General features: G+C 52.4%; 1 protein-coding gene across 3 annotated transcripts in view; it reads left to right on the top strand.

The window, feature by feature from the left end:
* The window catches only part of Cpt1a (carnitine palmitoyltransferase 1A), a 51,251-nt gene extending 29,928 nt beyond the window's left edge, over positions 1-21,323 (top strand). For all 3 annotated transcript variants that reach the window (XM_074050656.1, XM_020184975.2, XM_074050648.1), the window contains exons 10-19: positions 3,324-3,519; positions 7,641-7,829; positions 8,389-8,494; positions 9,898-10,014; positions 11,563-11,727; positions 13,550-13,684; positions 16,131-16,283; positions 16,991-17,104; positions 17,299-17,391; positions 19,254-21,323. In XM_074050656.1, the coding sequence (XP_073906757.1) occupies positions 3,324-3,519; positions 7,641-7,829; positions 8,389-8,494; positions 9,898-10,014; positions 11,563-11,727; positions 13,550-13,684; positions 16,131-16,283; positions 16,991-17,104; positions 17,299-17,391; positions 19,254-19,340 (1,355 nt within the window). In that variant the 3' untranslated portion in view covers positions 19,341-21,323. The remainder of the gene's footprint in view (positions 1-3,323; positions 3,520-7,640; positions 7,830-8,388; positions 8,495-9,897; positions 10,015-11,562; positions 11,728-13,549; positions 13,685-16,130; positions 16,284-16,990; positions 17,105-17,298; positions 17,392-19,253) is intronic.
* Positions 21,324-22,326: the final 1,003 nt, after the last annotated feature.

Raw genomic sequence — 22,326 nt, 5'->3', positions numbered from 1 at the left:
TCCATTTGCTTTACAGTGTGTTTTTCAGATGGGGTCTCATGCAAAACCTCCTTTCTCCACCTCCCAAGACCGGGATTATAGGTGTATGCCCCCACACCCCAGCTCTTTTTTGAGACAGTCTCACTAACTTTGCCTGGGTGGGCCTTGCACTGTGATCCTCCTGTCTCTGCCTCCTGAGAGGCTGGGACTACAGGCATGCACCAGCCTATCAAGAACTTTTATTCCTTCTTTTTACCAATACGGGGTTCACTGGGGTCAGCAATCTTCTTAGATGTTAACTGGACACTTGGGTTCTATCCATTTAAGAAGTTTTATTCCTATAGCTTACGTACTTGAAAAGCAAGTGGGTGGTATGTCTTTCCTTGATACATCCTCGAGGCATTTGAAGATTCCAGAGGCTTCACTTCCACTGTCCCCATCCTCCTCTGGTCTTCTTTGTTCTTTCTGGTGCCCTTCGGTCTAACCATTCTCTAAGAGGAATGGATGTTTGTATTAAAACGGGCTAACAGCCCACTGATCAGCCTTTTCCTCTGGGCTTTTGTGCCTTGTTTAAAAATTCCTTTCTTCTTTGAGAGCATTTAACTTTTGCTCTGTTTGTTTATGAACTCTCAGTCTGTCTGGACTTTGTTTTTAGGTTTCCTGTAAGATTCGGATCTGATCTCATCTTTCCTGCATGCATGGCCCCTGTCCAGCCCTACGTAGAGGACCAGGCTGCCCAAATACATGCTCGCAGCTCTCAGGCCCGGGATGGGCTGGCTGTACACCCTTGTCCCCTCTCGGCGTTCATCTCCCTCTTCTTTTGTCCTAGCACGCACCTGTTTTAAGTTTTATAATAAATCTTGCTAGGGGAAGCCTCCCTGCTTGGGGACTTGTCTTGGCTCTTTGCTCTTCCCCGTGCGGTTTAGGATTGGCCTCCACTTTCATGAAATTCAAGACGGTGGAGGAAAAATACCATCCTTGCCAAATTAAGTCCAGCTGTCTACGCTTGTGGTTTTCTTCTCTGCTCATCTGGGGCCTCGCTTTCTTTTTTTACAAAAGATGATTTGAATAAAATCTTGTGCTTTTCCCATGAGGTCTTTTGCAACATCTGTTAGCGTTACTCCAAGGTTCCTTCGTTCCTTTTGAATGCATTCTCCAGCTGTCGGTCAGTGGCAGTATGTTTCCTGTGGCCGCCATAGCAAAGTCCCGCAGCCTGTGTGGCACATGTTCCTCGCGTTCCATCATGCAGGCTGGAGTCCGAGATCGGGTGTCAAAGCCTGGCTCCTCCTGAGGCCGCTCCCCTTGGCTTGCAGATGGCATCTCCTCCTTGGGTCTTCACGTAGCTGTCCTCTGTGTCCGTGTCCTGATCTCCTCTGATAAGTACTCCAGTCATGGTAGGGGTTAGGGCCCACTTTACTGCCCTCGTTTTACCTTGTTACCTCTTTAAACCCTGTCTCCCAATATGGCCACATTGGGAGGTCCTGTTACAGTTGCCAGTGGCCCATGGGCACCACGGTGTTGAAATGGCCTAGGTTCTTTGGGTACAGTCTCTAAAAGTAGAGCACTGTCCCTACTGTGGGAAAAGGAGAATAAGCAGGTGAAGGAAGGTATAGGAGAGGGGGGAGAGAGAGAGAGAGAGAGAGAGAGAGAGAGAGAGAGAGAGAGAGAGAGAGAGAGAGAGACGCTTATTATGAAAAGGAGGCTTTTGTTAGTCCACCTCTGAGTGAAGAGCTGTGAGGTTGGGGAGGAAAGGCTCAGCCCACTCAAATCGTTCTGGTGGGTTCCTTTGTTAGGCCACCAAGACTGGAAATCTGTTGCAGATAACCGGGTTTTTGCGATAACTCACCTGAGTGGCCCAGAGCCTGCGTGTAGGCAGCCTGGCTGTGCGGGCCCCGGGAGGGGCCGTTGTTAAGTTTGGAGCATCTCAGACGTGGGGTGGGCCCTCCTCCTTCTGTCAGTACTGGAGTAGGGGCTTCAACTTGGGGTGCGGGTGGGGGCCCTAGGGTATCTGAATTCAAATGAGTCTTCTTGGTTGGGCTCTTACCTAGCTGTGTGCTCACTAATCTAAACAGCTGTAGGGGTGTTTTGAGTTTTCTACACGGCTGATCTTTTCCGTTTTCTGCCCCAGCCAGGGTGTCAGGTAGGCTGCTGAACGTGAGCTGCACGGTGTGTTCCTCTCTGATTTCAAGGGAAGACCAAACCTGTGTTGGCTCCACGTGGCTGGTGGACATTCTGAGTGGCAGGAGGAAATCCCTCCTCTACTCTTGGTTTGCTAAAAACATTTTAAAAATAAGATCAAGTGTGGAGGGGGTATATTCTGGGCTTTATCTGGTCTGAGTCCTTAAATGTCACTTCCTTAGATGGTGGTGGCAGAGTTCTCTTGTCCCTAGGTGAAGCTGGATCCACTGTTCTGTGCTTTTTAGTCTCTTTTAGCACCGCCCTGTTTTTTGGTAGTGTTGGGGTTTGATCTCTTCCACTTGAGCTATGCACCAGTCCTTTCCGCTTTCCTTACGTTTTCAGATGGGATCTTGGTGCTTTTTGCTTGGACCTTGATTCTCCTATCTGCATCTCCTGAGTAGCTGGGATTATAGACGTGAGCCATTGTGTCCAGTCATTTGTCCTTTTTTTTTTCGGTATTGGGGCTTAAATTCAGGGCCGCTCCATCAGCCCTCTTTTGTGAAGGTTTTTTTCAAGATAAGGTTTAACGAACTATTTGCCAGGCTGGCGATCCTCCCGATCTCTGCCTCCTGAGTTGTCCCCTTTTTAGTGCGGCATTTACCCTGTCTTCCCCACTAGTTTCTGTCTCGTTCAGCTGTTGCTGTGCCCTGTAGCGAGTGGTATTGATAAATATTCACGGAAGGCATTTACTTAATCTCATTCCTGCTGTTTAAGCTTTTAGGAAGTTTTATGAACTAGCTTTCTCGTGTGTTTAATTTTCCACTTCTTTTATCAGAACATTTTCTTAGCTGCCCTATTATAATTAGTTAATAAAAAACAACTGCTTTTGGAAGCTTCCTGCACATAAACTTGGTATGCTCTGCTCATTAGTGGGGAGGGTATTAGAACCATCTTATAGATGGGGAACTCGAAGCTTGGAGAGGTCGGTGACTTGATCAAAGCCCTCCTGCAGTGCGTGGCCATGCTGAGCTTGGAAGCCAGGCTGGATTCCAAAGCTCCCAACACTACTGATGCTTGAGGAAGTCTTGGGAAATGGACCCGTTCAACTGACCACAGACTCAGGGATGAGAGCCGGGAACCTGTGCACCATTTACACGAGAGGATCTGATCATCTCACTGTCACTCTGATCTTTGATGTTGTGTGTCTTCTGTGTGCCTCTCCTCAGACACCATCCAGCACTTGAAGGACAGCAGACATGTCGTTGTGTACCACAGGGGACGCTACTTCAAGGTCTGGCTCTACCACAGTGGGCGGCTGCTGAAGCCCCGGGAGCTGGAGCAGCAGATGCAACGGATCTTGGATGACCCGTCAGAGCCGCAGCCCGGGGAGGCCAAACTGGCCGCCCTCACCGCTGCAGACAGGTGCGTGGCCACTCGTGTTCGTGGCTAGTCCAGGTGTGGGCAGATGCGCTTCCTCACTCCGGATCTGTCCCTGTTGGTGTCTCTGCAGTAGCACTGGAGCCTGACTAAGCCATGGTGGTAGGTGGGTCACAGAGCCATGTCTGATGTGACAGCAGATGTGTATGGAGAGATACAGGCAGGTGTCAGAAGTATGGGGGGGGGCTTGGGTTTTTCATGATGCTTTGAGCATGCTTATCAAAGTAGGAAGTAAATCAAAGATCCAAATATTGGGGGAGGGGGTTCTGCACTAGTGGGCCCTCTGTTCTGCAGTGGTCACCAATTTGGTGTCCTCTCAATTAGTGCTGACATTGTCTACCTGGAGGCAGCGTCAGAGCCCCTGGGCTGTCCCCATTTCAGACGCAGACTCTCGTCCAGGTCTCTGGAACTTCTGACCTGTTGGCTACTGGCTCCCATCACCCCTTTTAGTCTGGATTAACTTGCTAGAGACTCCCTGGCCTCAAGGAAAGACAGGTTCAGTAGAAGGGATGTCTTCTAGGACACAAGCCAGCAGGGTAGATGAAGGAACACCAGGGTTCCATTTCTCTTGGTCGTGTATCCTTGTTTCTCCACACACACATCTGCGTGCCACATGAGGAGATGGCCAAGGGAGCCCACCAGATCCCATGAAGTTGGGGTGTGCCACCTCCATCTCTGGCACACGCTGTCCACTGCTCTCCAAACCCTGCCCCTTGGGGTTTTATGGAGACTTTGTTGCAAAGCCTGACTGAAGCAGGGGAAGTGTGTCGCAGTGTGGTTGGGCACAGAGGGGCCACTCTAACACACTGGGAGGGGAACACAGCAGGGACCAGCAGGCCTGACTGTCATACTCATCTTGTCCTGTCTGGGCAGCCTTCCTCCTTCATGGATACAGGGCAGGACTCCTCCCAAAGGGGTCATAATCAATTCTGATCCATTATCAGACAAGGCAGGTCAGAGAATTAGTGAACTTTCTTTCCTATTCCAGTACTGGAGCTGGAGCCCAGGACCCAGTTCATGCTAAGGCAAGCTGTACAACTCAGGGATCCCTGACCCATCAGAAAATGTCTTTACGGTCAGCTAATCAATTAGCATGTATGACAATTTCCAGAAAAAGGAGTAGGTGGAAGAAGGGCAGGAGAAAGCCAGAGGGAATCCGCTCTCTGAGGCCTAAAGCCCCCCAGCATTACAACAAAAGGCCATCTTTTACTGTCATTGCCCTGTGACTGGGCTGAAGTTTTTTCAGGAACCAAGCACAAAAGGCCCAAACCTTCAATAAAAGAGATGCTTATTGTTCCAGGGGTTAGAAGCCAGGACCTGTGGACAGAACCAAAAAATACTTATCAGAATTTCTCAAGATTTCATTTCCTTGCTTTGAGGAAAAAGAATCAGACAGGCTTTTGTTTATTGGAGGACATGGCTGGTCCGAGGCCAGCAGAACTCTCAACCTCAGTTCTGTTTTCCTGGGACTGAGAGCGTCCTTTACTGGAGCAGTGTGGGATGGCCACATCTTAGCCTCTGGATGCAAGTAGCCACCTAGTTGTGACAACCAGAGGTGTCTTCAGCTATCCCAGGGCTACTGGGGACAGTTGTGGTACCTAGTCACGAGCTGCTAAGCTTCCAAGGGTAACTGTTAGGGTAGTATGGGATCCTGCAAAGACCAGGAAAGACTCAACCCTGGATGGAGGGACTGCAGGTGGGCTGTGTTCTGAAGACAGGGAGGAAGGGAAAGGGCCAGGGAACCCCTTTGCTGCCCTGTTTCCTTGCAGATCACAGTCGTGACAAAAAGCATTTTGAGGGGTCTCACAAAAAAGGAGAGTTTGACAAGATGGAAGTTTAGTAAGGATTTATTTAGCAAAGTACGATAAAGTGGGGAGAGATAGAAAAGGGGAGACATGTCTACTGCTACACGTGCAGGAAATGGGAGTGTGGAAGACTCAAAATACTGGTTCTTGTCTGGGGGTTTATCTGGGATGCCATATTGAGTTCCCATGTGGACACACAGTCATGGTAACCTCCCAACCCCTAATCATTTTGGTAGGTTTCCAGGCATGGAGACGACAGGTTTAGGGTAGACCTGTTATTCAAAGCACAGCTAAGATGGGTCTTATCATTGCACAGGTGTCCAGGCACAGGTGTTATTCAAGCGTGGAGACAAGTGGCCTAGACCTACCCATGGCACAGGGACAAGAGGTGCAATATTGAGCCATCAGACTCGTCCTCTCATTTTCTGTCTCGGTTGAGGGAGATTGCCATATCTCTCTCTCTCTCTCTCTCTCTCTCTCTCTCTCTCTCTCTCTCTCAGACGACTTTAACTTAACATGGCAAGGGAGAAAGGGGTCGATGGAAGGGGAGTCTCTGTTCTGATTTTTTTAGCTTTTCTGCCTCGTTTTGTTCTGAGCCTGGACCTTTAAATGTATTTTCTTATTACTACTTTTAAATTCCCTGTCACTTCATCGGTCTATCCTGCTTCAGAGGCAGGTCAGCAGGCCAGCAGGTGTCTGGGGGTAGAACCACAGGAAGGTGGTGGGGAGGGATGCGGCACCAGGCCAGGGAGCGTTCGGGATGCCTCGCTGCCTTTGGGCTGAATGCTGCCATCAGGCATCCTTCTGGGGACCGGGTAGGCTGGGGGTGACATGAGCAGATTTATGAGAGAGGTTCTCTCTGGACTGGGTGGTTGAAGGTGGGAGGGGGGGCCCCCAGAAAGCAGGGAGGACCAGAAGGAGGACTGCATGAGATGAACCCAGATCTGTTGGGGGAAGCCCAGGTTCTTCAGCACCTGCCTCAGTGCTGCCCAAGTGGTCAGAGCCAAAGGAGCAGCGCGTCCCGTGTGAAGGTGTGCGTAGGTGCACACGCTTCCCGTGGGCTCACTGGGCCTGGCGTCTTGGAATGCCCTAGAGCTGTGAAGCCTCTGAAGACAGCGGGCCCACCTCCTGCCCCAGGGCACTGTGGGTGTCCTCAGCCTGGATGGGACAATGCCAGCATCACGTTAGCCCCTAACACAAAGGGCTGAGTTCATGGTGTATTAGTCAACGGGTTTCCACAGGGAGCACTTGACCAGAGAAGAGGGCAGGAGACAGGAGGCTAGATGACTCCCGTCCAGAAGAGTGGACAGAGGAGCCTGGGAATGGAGATTAAGGGGAGGAGCAGTAGGAGGAAGCTACACGGGGCATCTGTTAAGAAGGAAGAGGCTGTCACAGTCTCCCCTCGGCATGTAGAGGGACCTGTGGGGTCACGTGGTCACCCACAGCCTGCATGCAGGGTCAGATGGCCTGGGTTGGAATCCCTCCCTGCTACAAAGTAGCTGTGACCTAGGCTGTCTGTGCCCCACATCTAAAGATGGGCGTGGGCACAGGAAAGATCAGCGACTGAGCTGGGGAGAGGCCTGGGAGCAGGGTCTGGCACGAGGGCCGGGCTCATCTGTGTTTGTTGTAACTTCTACTGCCGGGCCCGGTGTCGAGTGGACAGGTGGATCACGGAAGTGTGTGCTCTGGTCCACTTCACATGGCAGCTCCGCACAGCTGTGAACACAGGGCCATTCAAGCGTTTGTGGAATAAAAATCCCATAAAGTGCTCTGCTCCAGGGAACAGATGTCAGCAAGCAACAAGGCCCCTCCCAGCAAACAGTGCAGCCTACTCAGCAGGCAATCAACTAAATTATAACATGCTCTCCTGGAAAAGTTCCCAGAAAAGTGGCTCATGTCTGTAATCCCAGCTTCCCAGACGGTGGAGATCCTCCTTGATTGAGGCCAGGATAGCCCATATCTCAACCAACAAGCCAGCTATGCTGAAGGCTTAAGTAGGAAGATCCCAGCTTGAGGCTGACCCTAGACAAAAAAGCATAAGACCCTATCCAAAAAATAACTTAAGTGAAAAAGGGCCAGAGATATGGCCCAAGCAGTAGTGTGCCCACTTAGCAAGTGTGAGGCCCCTGAGTTCAAATCCCAGTATTGTTAAAAACAAGAAAGGGAAGGGAAGGGGGAAGGAAGGAAATAAATTCCAGGTAAAGAAAGGTTTAATTGTCATTGGGCACACCCTGTGTGAAGACCTGTCACGCAGGTGCTGCAGCTTAGACTGGTTTTAACCGTATTTAATTACTGCCGCAGGGTGCCCTGGGCCAAGTGTCGCCAGGCCTATTTTGGACATGGGAAAAATAAGCAGTCCCTGGATGCCGTGGAAAAAGCAGCGTTCTTCGTGACGTTAGATGAAACCGAGCAAGGGTATAGGAAGGAAGACCCTGAGGCATCCTTGGACAGCTATGCCAAGTCTCTCTTGCATGGTCAATGTTTGGACAGGTACCGTCCTTTCCTCCCCAAAGGCAGGGTTTCCTGTGGGCCCCAGAGGGGCAGTGGCCCTAACTATCTGTCCCTTGAAGTTCTCTTTTTTTTAAATTTCTTTTGTTCATATGTGCATACAATGTTTGGGTCATTTCTTCCCCCTTCTAGGGTCTCTTCTTCCCTTCCTGTAAACTCTCACACACATCTCGGACCAAGCATTTGGGGGTTTTTCCCTTCCCAGCCTGGCCGCCTGGCTTGGGCATACATGACGTGCGGCTGTCAGTTACCTGGCCCTGGGTAGAAGGCAGCACAGGGTAGGGCAGGGGTTGGATCTGGGGGCCAGCTTTGGCCTTGCTGCCCTCGGGCTGCTCCCGGCCTGGGGGCTTCGTGTCAAGTGGGGGAAGAGTGAGAATTCGGTGTCCTGTGCTTTTGTCCTTGCTCTCCGGGCTGTAGGGACATGGTGAGCATGGGGGGGGGGGCTGGGGAGCAAGGTCACTGGCCTGTCCAGAATGAAGCAAATGTACACCTTTGGGTAATTTTGGACACGGAAGTTCCAGGGGCACACCTTGTCATGCAGGTGGTTTGACAAGTCCATTACATTCATCGCCTTTAAAAACGGCAAAACGGGCATGAACGCGGAGCACTCCTGGGCAGACGCGCCCATCGTGGCCCATCTGTGGGAGGTGAGTGTGCAGGGGTCGCTGGACGGTGGAAGCTACCTTGGCTTAGCACTACTTGTCCCATCTGTAATAGGAGCTCTCGACACGTATGGAACGGCATGTGACGGTGCACCAAGAAATGAAACGCATTTCAGTCTGCTTTCTGTAACGCAGGGACCTTATGTAGTAGCACATGCCATGCCACCTCCTATGGAGCTGAAATAACAAAGTGGCCATCGGGCAGAACTGAAGCTCAGGTTGTTCCGAAATGATGGTCCTGTTGCCGGATGACTAGATTTTCCTACCTACCTGGTTTTAGCCCAAGTGGAAACAGGCATATTAAAATCTTAGTTTAAAAAAGTTAGCTGTCTCTTACTGAAAACATCATGGTTTTTTTGTTGTTGTTTTGATGGGACTGGGGTTTGAACTCAGGGCTTCACACTGGCAAAACATGCGCTCTACCACTTGAGCCACATGTCCAGTCCATTTTGCTCTGCTTATTCTGGAGATGGGGCCTCTTGAACTATTTGCCTGGGCTGGCCTTGAACCTCGATCCTCCCAACCTCAGTCTCCCAGGTAGTAAGGACTTCAGGTGTGAGCCACCAGCACCTGGCTGAAAACATCATTTTAATTCTTAAAAGTACAAGGTTGTTAAAAAACCACTACCAATCCAGGCACCAGTGGCTCATGCCTATTATCCTAGCTACTCAGAAGGCAGAGATCAGGAGGATCACGGTTTGAAGCCAGCCTGGACAAATAGTTCTGCGAGACCCTATCTCAAAAAAAACCTATCATAAAAAAGGGGTGGTGGAGTGGGTCAAGGTGAAGGCCCTGAGTTCAAGTCCCAGGACTGCAAAAAAGAAAAAAAAAAACAACTACTACCAAACCCCTATGTTCCTTTCCTCCCCTAACAGAGCTTTCAAAAGTACATGGTAGGACTGGTGTGGCTCAAGTAGTAGAGCACCTGCCTAACGAGAGCAAGGCCCTGAGTTTAAGCCCTAGGACTGCCAAAAAAAAAAGATCCATAAAAAAAGCTTCTTAGGATGGTAACCGAGCATGGTGGTGCACATCTGTAATTCAGGAACGCTAAGAATGCCCCTGAGTTCTGTGGCCACTCTAGAAAATTAATCAAAACCAAGGAGGGAGTGATGGGAACTCCGGTTTACATACAGCAGATTGGTCAGAAGGACAGGTTGCACCCTGTCTTGCGGGCACTTACGAGGGGCATGGCCTTGTGGGACAGAGCCCCCAACCAATGATGTCAGAACTGAGTTGAACTGAATTAAATTCAATCCAGGCTGGCATCTGCGGCAGAACGCGTTGCTTGCCTGGTGTATGGGACACGCCGTCCCCCCACCCCCAGTTTGGACCCTTGGAGAGTGTAACGGGAGACTCTGAGCTTGGGGTCTCTGTTTCTGATTTTTCAGTATGTCTTGGCCACTGATGTCTTTGCCCTGGGCTACACAGAGGATGGACACTGTAAAGGGGATACCAACTCCAGCATCCCCTACCCTACCAGGCTGCAGTGGGACATTCCAGAAGAAGTAAGTCAGAGCCTCCAATCATAGTTTCTCTCCTGCTGGGAAGCGAGTTTAATGCTTCCCACTGGAGTCTGTGGCTGCCTCCCAAGTGCCCCTGAGCCCTGCTGAAGCCACGGACACTGAAGCTGTCCATGGTCCAGGTTGCTGTACGCCGGCGTGGCTGCTATGGCAGCCTCAGTTTGAAGCTTTTGGCCAAGATTGCTGGCAAGGCTGTAGCTGAGAGTGAGCTGGGCGTCTGTAAACTCCTCGCACAAAAAGTGAAAGCCCAAAGCACATTGAGTTGAAGTGCTTTTTTTTGCGGGCCTAAGGATCGAACCCAGGGCTTTGCACTTACTAGACAAGTCAGGGGCTCTACCATGTCACCCATGTCCCCAGTCCATTCAGTTGAAATACTCTAAATGGCAATTTTATCATTTTCAAAACTTAAAATAGTTCATTTTTGTTCCCCTTAAAGAGCCTTAGTCTGATAGGTGGGTGTGGTGGTGCACATCTATAATTCCAACACCCAGGAGGCTGAGGCAGGAGGATGGTGAGTTCGAGGCCAGCCTGGGCTACTTAGTGAGACCCTGTTTCACAGAAACAAAGAAACAAGCAAAAGATTTTCAGACACAGTCCCGCCCTTGGGGAGGAGGTATTAGGGTTAGACACACCAGTCCTGGCACGACTGATCTAGGTAGGAGTCACTGAAGTCATTTTTGACATAGCAAAATCCCCTAGCTACTGCACTGCAGCCCTGAGGCTGCTGCGAGGTTGGACTCAGGTCCTGGCCGGCTCACCATTTATTACAAAATTCTTTTCAACCCATGTTGCACTAGAGTGGTTTTAGATGCACAGCAACACTGAGAGGAAGGCACAGAGATTCCTCCCACCCTGCTCGGCAGCTGTCCCCCACCCCAGCTCCTCCCAGTGCCACATGGTAAATCCATGAGCTCACAAGATGCGTGCTCAGTCACCCAGAGCCCACGGTTGACATTAGGGCCACCGTGGCTTTGTGTTGCACGGGCTGGGACAGCTAGGGGGTGTCTTGTGTCACCATCACAGCACCACACAGGAGAGAGCGTCACTCTCTGAGCCTCCTCTGTGTTCCACTCGTTCATCCTCTCTCCCTCCCCTGGCCACCAGCGAGCTTTCTGCTGTCTCCATGGTTCCTCCTTTCCCAGAATGGCTCTCGTGTGGCCCGCAGCCTCTGCACACTGGCTTCGTCCGCTTACGTTCCTCCATGTCTCTGTGGCTGCACAGCTCTGTTCTTTTCTATGCTGGGTAATATTCTACTCCATGGTTGTCTGTTTCTTCCTCAGTCACCACTGAGGAACGGCAATGGGCTTCATAGGCGGCACCCGTGACGGCTTGAAGCTCCCTGTGGAGTCTCACTGGGAATAGGGAACCCTCGACTCTCACCTGTGTCCCCCCCTTCTCACACCCCCACTGCTCCTCACTGCCTCACTGGGGCTTCTGGGTAACCTTTCCAGAAAGGCCAAAAGGTTCTGTGCGTGTCTGAGATCCACCCTGTCCTCTGCCGTGGGTCGTCACCTCCCTCTTCTTTCTCTGCAGTGTCAGGAGGTCATGGAGACGTCCCTGAGCAGCGCAAGGCTGCTGGCAAGCGACGTGGACATGAACTCCTTCCCCTTCCACACCTTTGGCAAAGGGCTGATCAAGAAATGCCAAACCAGCCCAGATGCCTTCATTCAGCTTGCCCTGCAGCTGGCACATTACAAGGTAGGGGCCTCCACACCTGCCCAGGCTGCTTCCTGAGCCCACCCCTCTCCCGAGCTCCGTGAGCCTCACCCTCCCACACCATGTGCAAGAATTTGGCAGCTCCCAGGCTCCTGTTGCACAGGAGAGAGCAAGTTTGGGAGACAAGCAAAGGGGAAGAATTAAACCCTAGAGTAAACCCCAAGTCCTGGAATGTGGCAGAGTCCAACTATTAGGACAAATTACTTCATGTCCCTGACCTTTGATGTCCTCTTCCATAAAAGGAAGAGGCTACTAGGAGATGCTCTGGGTCAGGCGAGGCTAACCTAAGAGCCCATGGCTTTTCCATCTGCTTTTTCTGAACACCTGCTCCCATGACAGCCCCAGTCACAGAAACAGTCTTGTGCCCATGAGAGGACAGAATGGCACTCCTGGGGCTGAGGAGGAACATTCTGCCCAGGGAGGGGCCCTTGGATGCTGGGGGCAGCAGAAGTCATCATGGCATTGGCAAGATATTTCCTGTTGCATTGTTTATTGGTGTTTTGTTTTTTGAGACAGGATCTCCATATGTGGCTCAGGCTGGCCTGGAATTCACCATGTAACCGAATCTCCATCCTCTTGCCTCTGCCCTTGGGCTGGGGTTGCAGGAGTGCACCACCACACCTGGCCTGTGTTTTTAATTGAAGTCTTTTTACGGTAAAATATGAGTGATGGAGCTGGGCGTTGGTGGCTCACGCCTGTAATCCCAGCTACTTGGGGGGCTGAGATGGAGAGGCTCAAGATTTGAAGCCAGCCTGGGCAAATAACTCGTGAGACTCCCATCTCCAAAATAAGCAAAGCAAAGTGGACTGGAGGTGTGGCTCGAGTGGTAGAGCACCTGCTTTGCAACTGTGAAGTCTTCGGTTAAAATCCCAGTCCCACAAAAAAACCAAAACCCAATGAGTAATGTGCACACATGTGACATCTGGCGTCCCCTGGGGACAGTTATTATTGCTGAGTCTGGCTCTGTGCCAGCTGCTGATATAAGTGCTTCCTTCACACTCCCCCACAGCCTCCCTCACAGGTGAGGAAACTGAGGTGCTGAGAGCTCAGGTGACTTGCTAAGGTGACAGTACATGGCAGGGAAGAAGTCACTCAGTGGCTCCAGAGTCCAAGCCTGGAAGCTCTATTTCCACAGCTACTGCTAAGAAAAGAACCAAATGCAGAAAAGTAAAAAGAGGCAACGCTGAAATCAGATAAACTAGAACGATGGCCAAACTGCCGTTTATAATTGACGGTCACACGGATCCCCGAAAGATTGTGACAGTCACAAAGCTTAGGGCTGGGGCGTGGCATTTGCGAGGTCCTGGCTCTATCCCCAGCCCTGCAAAAGAAAAACCTGGAAGCTTAATTTTCCCACCAATACGCACACTGAACTGCTTAACCCAAAAGCATTTAAAATGGAGCCCAAGCACGGCAGGAAACAATTCCGCTCTGTGTCCCCTACAGGTCACAGAGTTATACCACAGGTTATACCTTGATGGGTGTAACAGAGGTTTTGGGTGAGGAACCTTGCCTGTGAATGTGCAGTTCTGGGCTCTGGAAGGAGGTGACACCTGGACACCCGTCAGTGCTCTCACACTGGTCAGGTCCACGCGGGGAAGTTCAGTCAGGGTGTATGTGGCTGGAGTGATTGTCGTGGCATCAGTTGTGTCTTGGGTCAGAAACCAAGGTCATCCAGAAGCTAACTCCCTCCTCCTCCCTGCTCTTCCAGAGTCTGTGACACCTCTGCTGCCACCCATGGACACTTTTCCCTGCATACTTAAGGCCATTAACCTGCCACACTGAACTGTTTTCCCTTTCCCAGGACATGGGCAAGTTCTGCCTCACCTACGAGGCCTCCATGACCCGGCTCTTCCGAGAGGGGCGGACAGAGACCGTACGCTCCTGCACCACAGAGTCCTGCAACTTCGTGCTGGCCATGGAGGACCCCTCACAGACAGTAGGTGCCATCAGCCCGGGACAGCGTGCGCTGTGCGTGCTTTCCCAGGGCAGGGCATCTGGACACTGGCACGCAGCCTCTCCACCCTCATCATCTGTGTCCCTCCTCCCCAGCTCCTCCCTCCTCCCCAGCTCTTCCCTCCTCCCCACCTGCTCCCTCCTCCCCAGCTCCTCCTCCTCCCCAGCTCCTCCTCCTCCCCAGCTCCTCCCTCCTCCCCAGCTCCTCCTCCTCCCCAGTTGCTCCCTCCTCCCCAGCTCTTCCCTCCTCCCCAGCTGCTCCCTCCTCCCCAACTCCTCCCTCCTCCCCAGCTCCTCCTCCTCCCCAGCTCCTCCTCCTTCCCAGCTCCTCCCTCCTTTCACAGCTCCTCCTCCTCCCCAGCTCCTCCCTCCTCCCCAGCTCCTCCTCCCCAGCTGCTCCCTCCTCCCCAGCTGCTCCCTTCTCCCCAGCTCCTCCCTCCTCCCCAGCTCCTCCTCCTTCCCCACCTGCTTCCTCCTCCCCACCTGCTTCCTCCTCCCCAACTCCTCCCTCCTCCCCAGCTCCTCCTCCTCCCCAGCTCCTCCATCCTCCCCAGTTCCTCCCTCCTCCCCAGCTCCTCCTCCTTCCCCACCTGCTTCCTCCTCCCCAACTCCTCCCTCCTCCCCAGCTCCTCCCTCCTCCCCAGCTCCTCCCTCCTCCCCAGCTCCTCCTCCTCCCCAGCTCCTCCCTCCTCCCCAGCTCCTCCCTCCTTCCCCAGCTCCTCCCTCCCTCAGCTCCTCCTCCCTCCTCCCCAGCTGCTCCCTCCTCCCCAGCTGCTCCCTCCTCCCCAGCTCCTCCCTCCTTCCCCAGCTCCTCCCTCCTTTCACAGCTCCTCCCTCCTCCCCAACTCCTCCCTCCTCCCCATTTCCTCCTCCTCCCCAGCTCCTCCCTCCTTTCATAGCTCCTCCCTCCTTTCCCAGCTCCTCCTCCTCCCCATTTCCTCCTCCTCCCCAGCTCCTCCCTCCTCCCCAGCTCCTCCTCCTTCCCCACCTGCTCCCTCTTCCCCAACTCCTCCCTCCTCCCCAGTTGCTCCGTCCTCCCCAGCTCCTCCTCCTTCCCAGCTCCTCCCTCCTTTCACAGCTCCTCCCTCCTCCCCAGCTCCTCCTCCTTCCCAGCTCCTCCCTCGTCCCCAGCTCCTCCCTCCTCCCCAGCTCCTCCTCCTCCCCAGTTGCTCCCTCCTCCCCAGCTGCTCCCTTCTCCCCAGCTCCTCCCTCCTCCCCAGCTCCTCCTCCTCCCCAGCTCCTCCCTCCTTTCACAGCTCCTCCCTCCTCCCCAGCTCCTCCCTCCTCCCCAGCTCCTCCCTCCTTCCCCAGCTCCTCCCTCCCTCAGCTCCTCCTCCCTCCTCCCCAGCTCCTCCTCCTCCCCAGCTCCTCCCTCCTTTCACAGCTTCTCCCTCCTTTCCCAGCTCCTCCTCCTCCCCATTTCCTCCTCTTCCCCAGCTCCTCCCTCCTCCCCAGCTCCTCCTCCTTCCCCACCTGCTCCCTCCTCCCCAACTCCTCCCTCCTCCCCAGTTGCTCCCTTCTCCCCAGCTCCTCCCTCCTCCCTAGCTCCTCCCTCCTTCCCCAGCTCCTCCCTTCCTCAGCTCCTCCTCCCTCCCCCCAGCTCCTCCCTCCTCCCCAGATGTTCCCTCCTCCCCAGATGCTCTCTCTTCCCCCAGCTTCTCCTTCCTTCCCCCTTTCAAGGGAACAGAAAGTGCTAAGAGATGACAGTGGGGACACACACAAAGAGACTTTTGTCCCCACTGTGCTTCTGGAAATGAGATCATACGTGCTAAGAGTCTCCCCATCAGAATGGACCCAGTACATGGGCAGGGGACTAGGAGAGGACAGGTCATTGACTTCAGGGTAGGGAAGCCATGACTTCTCACAGGACCCTTTGTGCACACCATGACAGATGGCTCTAAGCTGTGGCCGGAAACCTTCAAGATGTCTTGCGTGGGTGGGTCCCAGCCTCCCCAGTTCCCTGTGTGAAGGGCACCACAGTGCTCAGGTTCTGTGATTTCTGTTGCAGAGTCCAAAAGAACCCAAAGCAGTCTTTTTGGGTCAGATTTGAAGCCCCAGTGGTGCCATTTTAGCAGAGTAATCGGCCAGACCCCTGTGGAGGGCCCTGTACTACCTGTGGTGCCACAGGGAACCGAGGGGCAGAGCCTTGCCTTTGACAGTGAGCACTCAAAGCCCAAGCTTCCTGGCCCTGGCCACCAAGCAACAACCTGCCCCTTGTAGTGCTTCCAGGCAGGAATGTGAGGAAGGGGCGCTGGGCTCCGTCAGGACCCTGTGGTCACTGCCTACCCTGGCACATCTTACGGGGTCCCAGTTGCCTGCACTGTCAGACCACTGGAGGCAAAGTGATGGTTGCCTTCTGTTTGGGTCATAGCTCCAGACCCCACAGCTGGGGTGTCCAAAGTGTGTCCTTCCCACCCTGTGTCCCGTAGGTGGAGCAGAGGCTCAAGTTGTTCAAGCTGGCGTCCGAGAAGCATCAGCACATGTACCGCCTCTCTATGACGGGCGCTGGCATCGACCGCCATCTCTTCTGCCTTTACGTGGTGTCCAAATACCTCGCCGTGGACTCCCCCTTCCTTAAGGAAGTAGGTGCCCCCCCCCCGGCAGGAACAAAACCTGGTACATCAGTTCCACCTCGCCCATCAGAACGAGCATAAGGAAAGTGGGCTCAGCCGTCACGGAGACGGAAACCGAGCGGTAGGGACGCAGAAGGCCTGACTTAATGTACAGAAGTGACCACGAGCCTCCGACCATGTGCCCTGAGTGGTGGCACCTTTGTTTTTAGTGTGATTTAATTGTAAGTTCATAAACTTTTAATTCTTTTCTGAAGCGGATCTCGCTGTGTTGCTCTCAAACCCCTGGGCTCAGGCCATTCTCCTGCTTCAGCTTCTGGGTTGCTGGGGCGACAGGCTCAGTTACAAAATTTCATTTTTCACTGTGGCTGTATTTAATTACCAGCTTGGGAATGCCTGAAAATTCTGCACTTGCCTCGCAGGCACTGGCAGGACTGTGACCCCATTCTGATTCTGACTGACTGTATCTGCCCCCATCTGTCTGGGTCACTACATGGAGGGCTTGGTTTCCCAGTGCAGGGGCCCTGCCCTATCCTGCGTCCTCTCTGCAGACATGCTGACCCCAGCCAGTGCCTCCCTCAGGGACATAGACTTTTGGCGTTCAAAGCAGCCTGTTAACCAAGCAGGTCTCTTCTTGTGGCCCCACGGGGGACGTCAGGCACAGAAGAGGACGGGGATTGGGACGGTGTCACTTGAACATTCCCTTGTTTCTCTTACAGGTGTTATCTGAGCCTTGGAGGTTGTCAACGAGCCAGACCCCTCATCAACAGATAGAGCTGTTTGACCTTGAGAGGAATCCACACCACGTGTCTGGTGGAGGGGGCTTTGGGCCGGTAAGCATGGCTCTCGGGTGGCCCTGCTGATGTCACAGAGGGATGTGCTGGGTCCCCACTTCAGGCCCATCTTGGTTCTGAGTACCCCTCAGTACTGCTGGGTCTACCATCATAAGGGACTTGATGGGTTGTGTTTGGGATGGCTGGAAGCACCTTCTCAAATCTCCAGTGAGTTTTCATCCCTCGTCCTACAGGTGGCTGACGATGGCTATGGCGTGTCGTACATCATCGTGGGGGGGAACTACATTCACTTCCACATTTCCTCCAAGTTCTCCAGCCCCGAGACGGTACGGGAAAGACGCCCCTTTTGCTAAGGATGGCGTGTTTTTCTTCTTAAGGGAGTACATCTTTAACAGGAAGTTCAATTCAGTGTTCCACTTTTACTTGGTGTGGATGTTTTCACAGAGACGAATTTCAAAAGTCTCTTACCCCACCTTTGCAGGTCGCAGTGGCATTAAATGTCAACATTGGCATGCACCTGTAACTTTGAAGCCCTGTAACATTTGGAAGGTAGCTAAGAATCGCGTGCAGGACACATAGGCAGGGCCCCCAGGTCCTTTGCGGGCGAGCACGTGACCTTCCTCTCGTATCCATTGCTTATCCCCTCCTTTCTATATTGTGCGTAGCCTGATAAGCAGTGCCACAATCACTTTTTTTTTTAAAGTAGGAGTTTATTAAAGATAATAAGGTTTATCAAGAGAGATACGAGTAATGGGGTGGAGGGGGAAAAGAATACTGGGGCATAACCTGTGTACCGAAAGCAGTGTTCACTTCTGTACAGAAAACTGATGTGTGCAGTCAGGAGCTGAGACAGGAAGGTTGTGAGTTGGAGGCCAGCCTGGGCTACACAGAGAAACCATGACTCAAAATGAGTGCTTACCCATGGCTTAAGACACGTGGCAGCCTGCAGGCCTGCTCACGTCAGCCTGTGGTCAGCCCGGGCCACAGACTTGTGTGCCTCTCTCAGACTCCTTGAACCTTTTCAAATGTCAGGCCACTCAGGGCCAGGCCTCACACGGGTCTCAGCACACCTCCGTGGGCCTCTTTGGATCATCCAGGGTGACGGGCCGTTGGGACTCCCATCACAGTGGGGAGCATCTAGGCTTCTGAGCCTAGGTCCCTCTGTGGCTTGGGGCTGGGATCGGCAGGATGTTACATTAATGTCCGAAGCACGGCTACCAGGTGCCAAGCCAGGACACACAGACACCTCGTGTTTAAGACCCACTGAGGGCTGGGATGTAGCTCAGTGGTACAGTGCTTGCCTAGCATGCGTGAGGCCTGGGGTTCGATCCCAGCACCGAAAAAGAAAAGACAAAAAACAAAACAAAACAAAAAAAACCTCTCCCCAAGACCCACTGAGAATGTCAAGTGCCCTTGTGGCAGGCAGGAAGCCTGGGGCCAGGCTTTGAAGCCTTGTCAGCCTTACAGAGGTGCCAGTCATCAGTTCTAGACAAGGCCCCAGCTGTTCCCTCTAGGGAAAACTGGATCCCCACCCACTGTGCCAGGCTTCAGGACTTTCCCCACTTGTCTCTCCTTTGTCTCTCATTCCAGGTTTTTGAGAGCCATTTTTAAAGATTTAGCTTGCTGTTTGGGGCTGGCAGCCTAGAAGCTTTCTTAGGGCTGGCCAAGTAATTACAGGGTGATATTGCAGAGGCTGCCATCCTCAGGGATACGGTCACTGGTAAGAGCAAGCCCTGGACTCCACCTGCTCTCTTTGTTTGTGACCAGCACAACACCTGAGAGGTCTCCACCCTCCACCTTTTTCCAGATGCTCTCATTAAACATTTGGTTATTCCCTCAAAGTTTAGGGAATTGGCAGAAAGGAATTTGGATGCAACTGGGAGTCAGCTGACACACATAAAGGCTTTAAATGTGCGAATTTCCACTTGTGTTGTTGCTGTTGCACTGGAGATGGAGCTCAGGGCCTCCCACTCACTAGACAAGCGCTCTACCACTTGAGCCGCCATCCCAGGCTTTTTGTTTTTAGTTTGTTTTTCAGATAGGGTCTCACAGTAACTTTACCCAGGCTGGCCATAGACTGAGATCCTCCTATCTCTGCCTCCTGAGCAGTGGGGATTACAGGCATGTACCACCACGCTCAGTCAGAGTTCCACATCTTAATGTCTTTTTGCTTTCTGTGTTTAATCAGGACTCTCATCGCTTTGGAAAGCACCTGAGAGAAGCAATGAGTGACATCCTCGCCTTGTTTAAGCTCACCGCTAATTCCAAAAAGTAATTCCACTAGGCCGCACAGTGAGGGAAAATGGACTCTTGTGACACAAACCAAATGAAGAATAGGTATTAATCCTGATCCTAGTTCAGGATGAAAAATTGCTCTTAGAAAACTTAAAGAGTTTTCCTTCCAGAAAGCATTTATTGTTTTTGTCTCTCTAGAACGGTGGGCTCCACCGTGTGAAGTGTAACCCTACCACTTCCAAGCCTGGCCTTGCTTGGTCCCCGAAGCCTTTGCATCGGCTCATACTTATTCATGAAGGAATGAGTGGGGTTGTGGCTCACACATGGGAAGTGGAAGGGCTGCACTTCCCCGACGGTAACAAAATGGGTGTTTAACTTCACCCTGTGGACTTTTGCATTTAACTTGTGAAAAGAGAAAGTGTCACTGGCATTGGCAGTGACAGTAGTTCCAGCTCACTATAACAAGCTAGTGGAAAACACCATGCTTAGGGGTGGTGTCCACCCAGTGGGTGACTGTCACCGTCCCAGTTGGTAATCTGCACTTGCATCTCCATGTTTGAAGCAACCAGAGTACCACCATGGTCCCAACTTGCATGTCCTCAAAACCCAGTGCCTTAAGACAAAAGGTCCTCAGAGCCAGGGGGCTGCCAGAGGGCTTGAGGAGTCTTTGGGGGGAGTTGTGGGGTGCTGCTGCTCCCCTCTCAGCTTACTGAGTATGGGTGACCCTACAGACCGCTTGCTATGCTTTCCCAGCCCTCCCAGGGCAGGTGCCCCTCACTAGCCTCCTTCCTGTCATCATTAGACAACAAAAGAAATGACAGGTGTGTGAGAGAAGGGGAGCGAGTGACATGATACCCAGAGACTTAGCTGAGGACACACCTTGGTGTGCGCTCGGGATCACAGCTTCCCCAAACCCAGCAAACTAAAGAGCATTAGCACTTCCCCACATGACGGTGAGGAGAGCAAGACACTGGCCACCAAGAACTGAGCAGAATTGGGGGAAGGGCAGGTGGCCTCATGGTGGTCAGGAGTCGGGTGCCACACGCCAGCAGGGTTTCCTTCTCATCCCTCCTGCCTGAGAAAACAACCCCTCATTTCCAGAGAAGCCAGAGGTGGCTGCACACAGTAGGTTGGGTCATCTTGGTGACAGAGCAAAGGGTTGCAAGGCACGGTGCTAGGTCCACTCATCACACCCTTCGAGAGGAGTGACCACAAAGCAATTATGCACTGAGTCATCTTCAGCATTTAATGTAAACATAGAGCATCACAGAGCGACATCCCCGCCTCTGGCCTGTCGTGACAAGCCTTAGCTGTCCCGTTTTGAAGTGTATTTATTTCTCTGACCACTCGGTTAGTCCTCGCTCGGCTCGCCCTCTTCCTGCTTCTGCAGGGCTGGCGGCGTTGGCGAGGGGGGCTTGCTCAAAGCACATCCGCATAGAATGGGTGTACATTTTGTAATGTAAAATTCCCACCTCTTAAAAGCAAGAAAGAATGAACACAAAAGGCAAAAACAAGAAAAAAACTGACTGTGTGCAGTCAGGCAGGTTCTGGGGGGAGTGGCCCCGTCCTCCCAGGCTGAGTGTCGCTTCCAGCCACGAGGCCCAGCAGCCTCCATCAGAGCCACCTAAGTCCCACGCTAGTGACTGCTGACCAATCTGTGTTACCATGTGCTCACATGAATTCCAGTGTAGATGTGTTAGTGCTCAAACGTGTTTGGGCTTCTCTCAGGTTTTAAATGTTTCTAGTGTAATCGTTGCTAATCAGTGCAGCTGTCAATGCAATTTTCTATTCCTTAAAAGGGGAAAGAATGGGTTTTTATTGTACATGTCGGAAAGGGGGAGGTAAGAGTATTCTGTATAATTTGGAACAAACTGTAGTTTACCACAGCTGTGGCTTGAATTCCTGTCTTAATCCGTGCATTACATGTAAATACCATGTGCTCCTCCTTGGATGTAAATCTTATAAATGCACAGCATGGATGTAGGGTACCCTTAATAAAACATTACCCCTGTCTACTACAGAATGTGTTCTTGTCCTTTCCATGCTAACGAAAGGGGGGGGGTCATAGGGCAGGGTGGACATGTAAGTAGAAGCCATTGGTGTTAACTTACATCATTCATTCTTCCATCCCTTTGCTCAGTGCCTGACACAGTAGGTGCTCAATAAATATGTTAAATGACAAATTCCTTTTGTTCAGCAGGTTTTCTTGAGAATGCAGCCAGGACCCCACCAGGCTCTGGCTGTCACCCCAGTTCTGGTGGGAGGAGATAGAGGACTGAACCAGCCAAGTAAAGGATCCTCAGTATGGGCCCTGTGCAGGGTGCGGGCAGTGGAAACTGGCCCAGGAAGGTGCCTGATATACAGTGGGCTGGAGCTGAGGACTGAGTGACAAGGTAGAGCCAGCTCTGGCCAATCCTGCAGGATGAGTAGAGCATCCAGGAACAGCAGCAGGTACAGAGGTCTCAGGCTTCGTTCTTCTGAACAGCTTGGTCACACACCAGTGACTGCACACCAGGCACGATGCTACTCAGTGTCCCGTTGATGAATGCACAAGTGGCACTACCTTGCGGGTTGTAATAGTCAGGGTCCTCCCAATGGATGTTCTGGTTGGGCTCCTTGGCTTGGGTAGCCTCCTAAGCCTTCCAATTTCAGGGGACCCGTTAGATCTCAGCCCTGCCTCTCAATCACTGGGTGATTATTCCATCGTCAAATGTGAGTAAGACTGGCACATCCCCCTCCCCCCCCCACCCCCCGCAACAAGTACATAGCCACCAAGGGAGAAGGCTGGAAATAAACTTTTTTATGTTTGTGGCACTGGGGTTTGAACTCAGGGCTTCACACTTGCTAGGCAGGCCATTGAGCCAGCCCTTTATTTTTTTTGTATTGGGTATTTTCCAGATAGGGACTCACTATTTCCCGGGCTAGCTTCAAACCTCCATCCTCTTGATCTCTGCCAGTGGCATCCGACTCACAGCAAACTCTGACAGGCGGTGTGATTGGGGAAGTCACGCTTTTATAATACTTCT

The sequence above is a fragment of the Castor canadensis genome, chromosome 1, assembly GCF_047511655.1.
Source record: "Castor canadensis chromosome 1, mCasCan1.hap1v2, whole genome shotgun sequence".
Lineage (NCBI taxonomy): Eukaryota > Metazoa > Chordata > Mammalia > Rodentia > Castoridae > Castor > Castor canadensis.
This window is presented reverse-complemented; position numbering and strand designations above follow the sequence as displayed.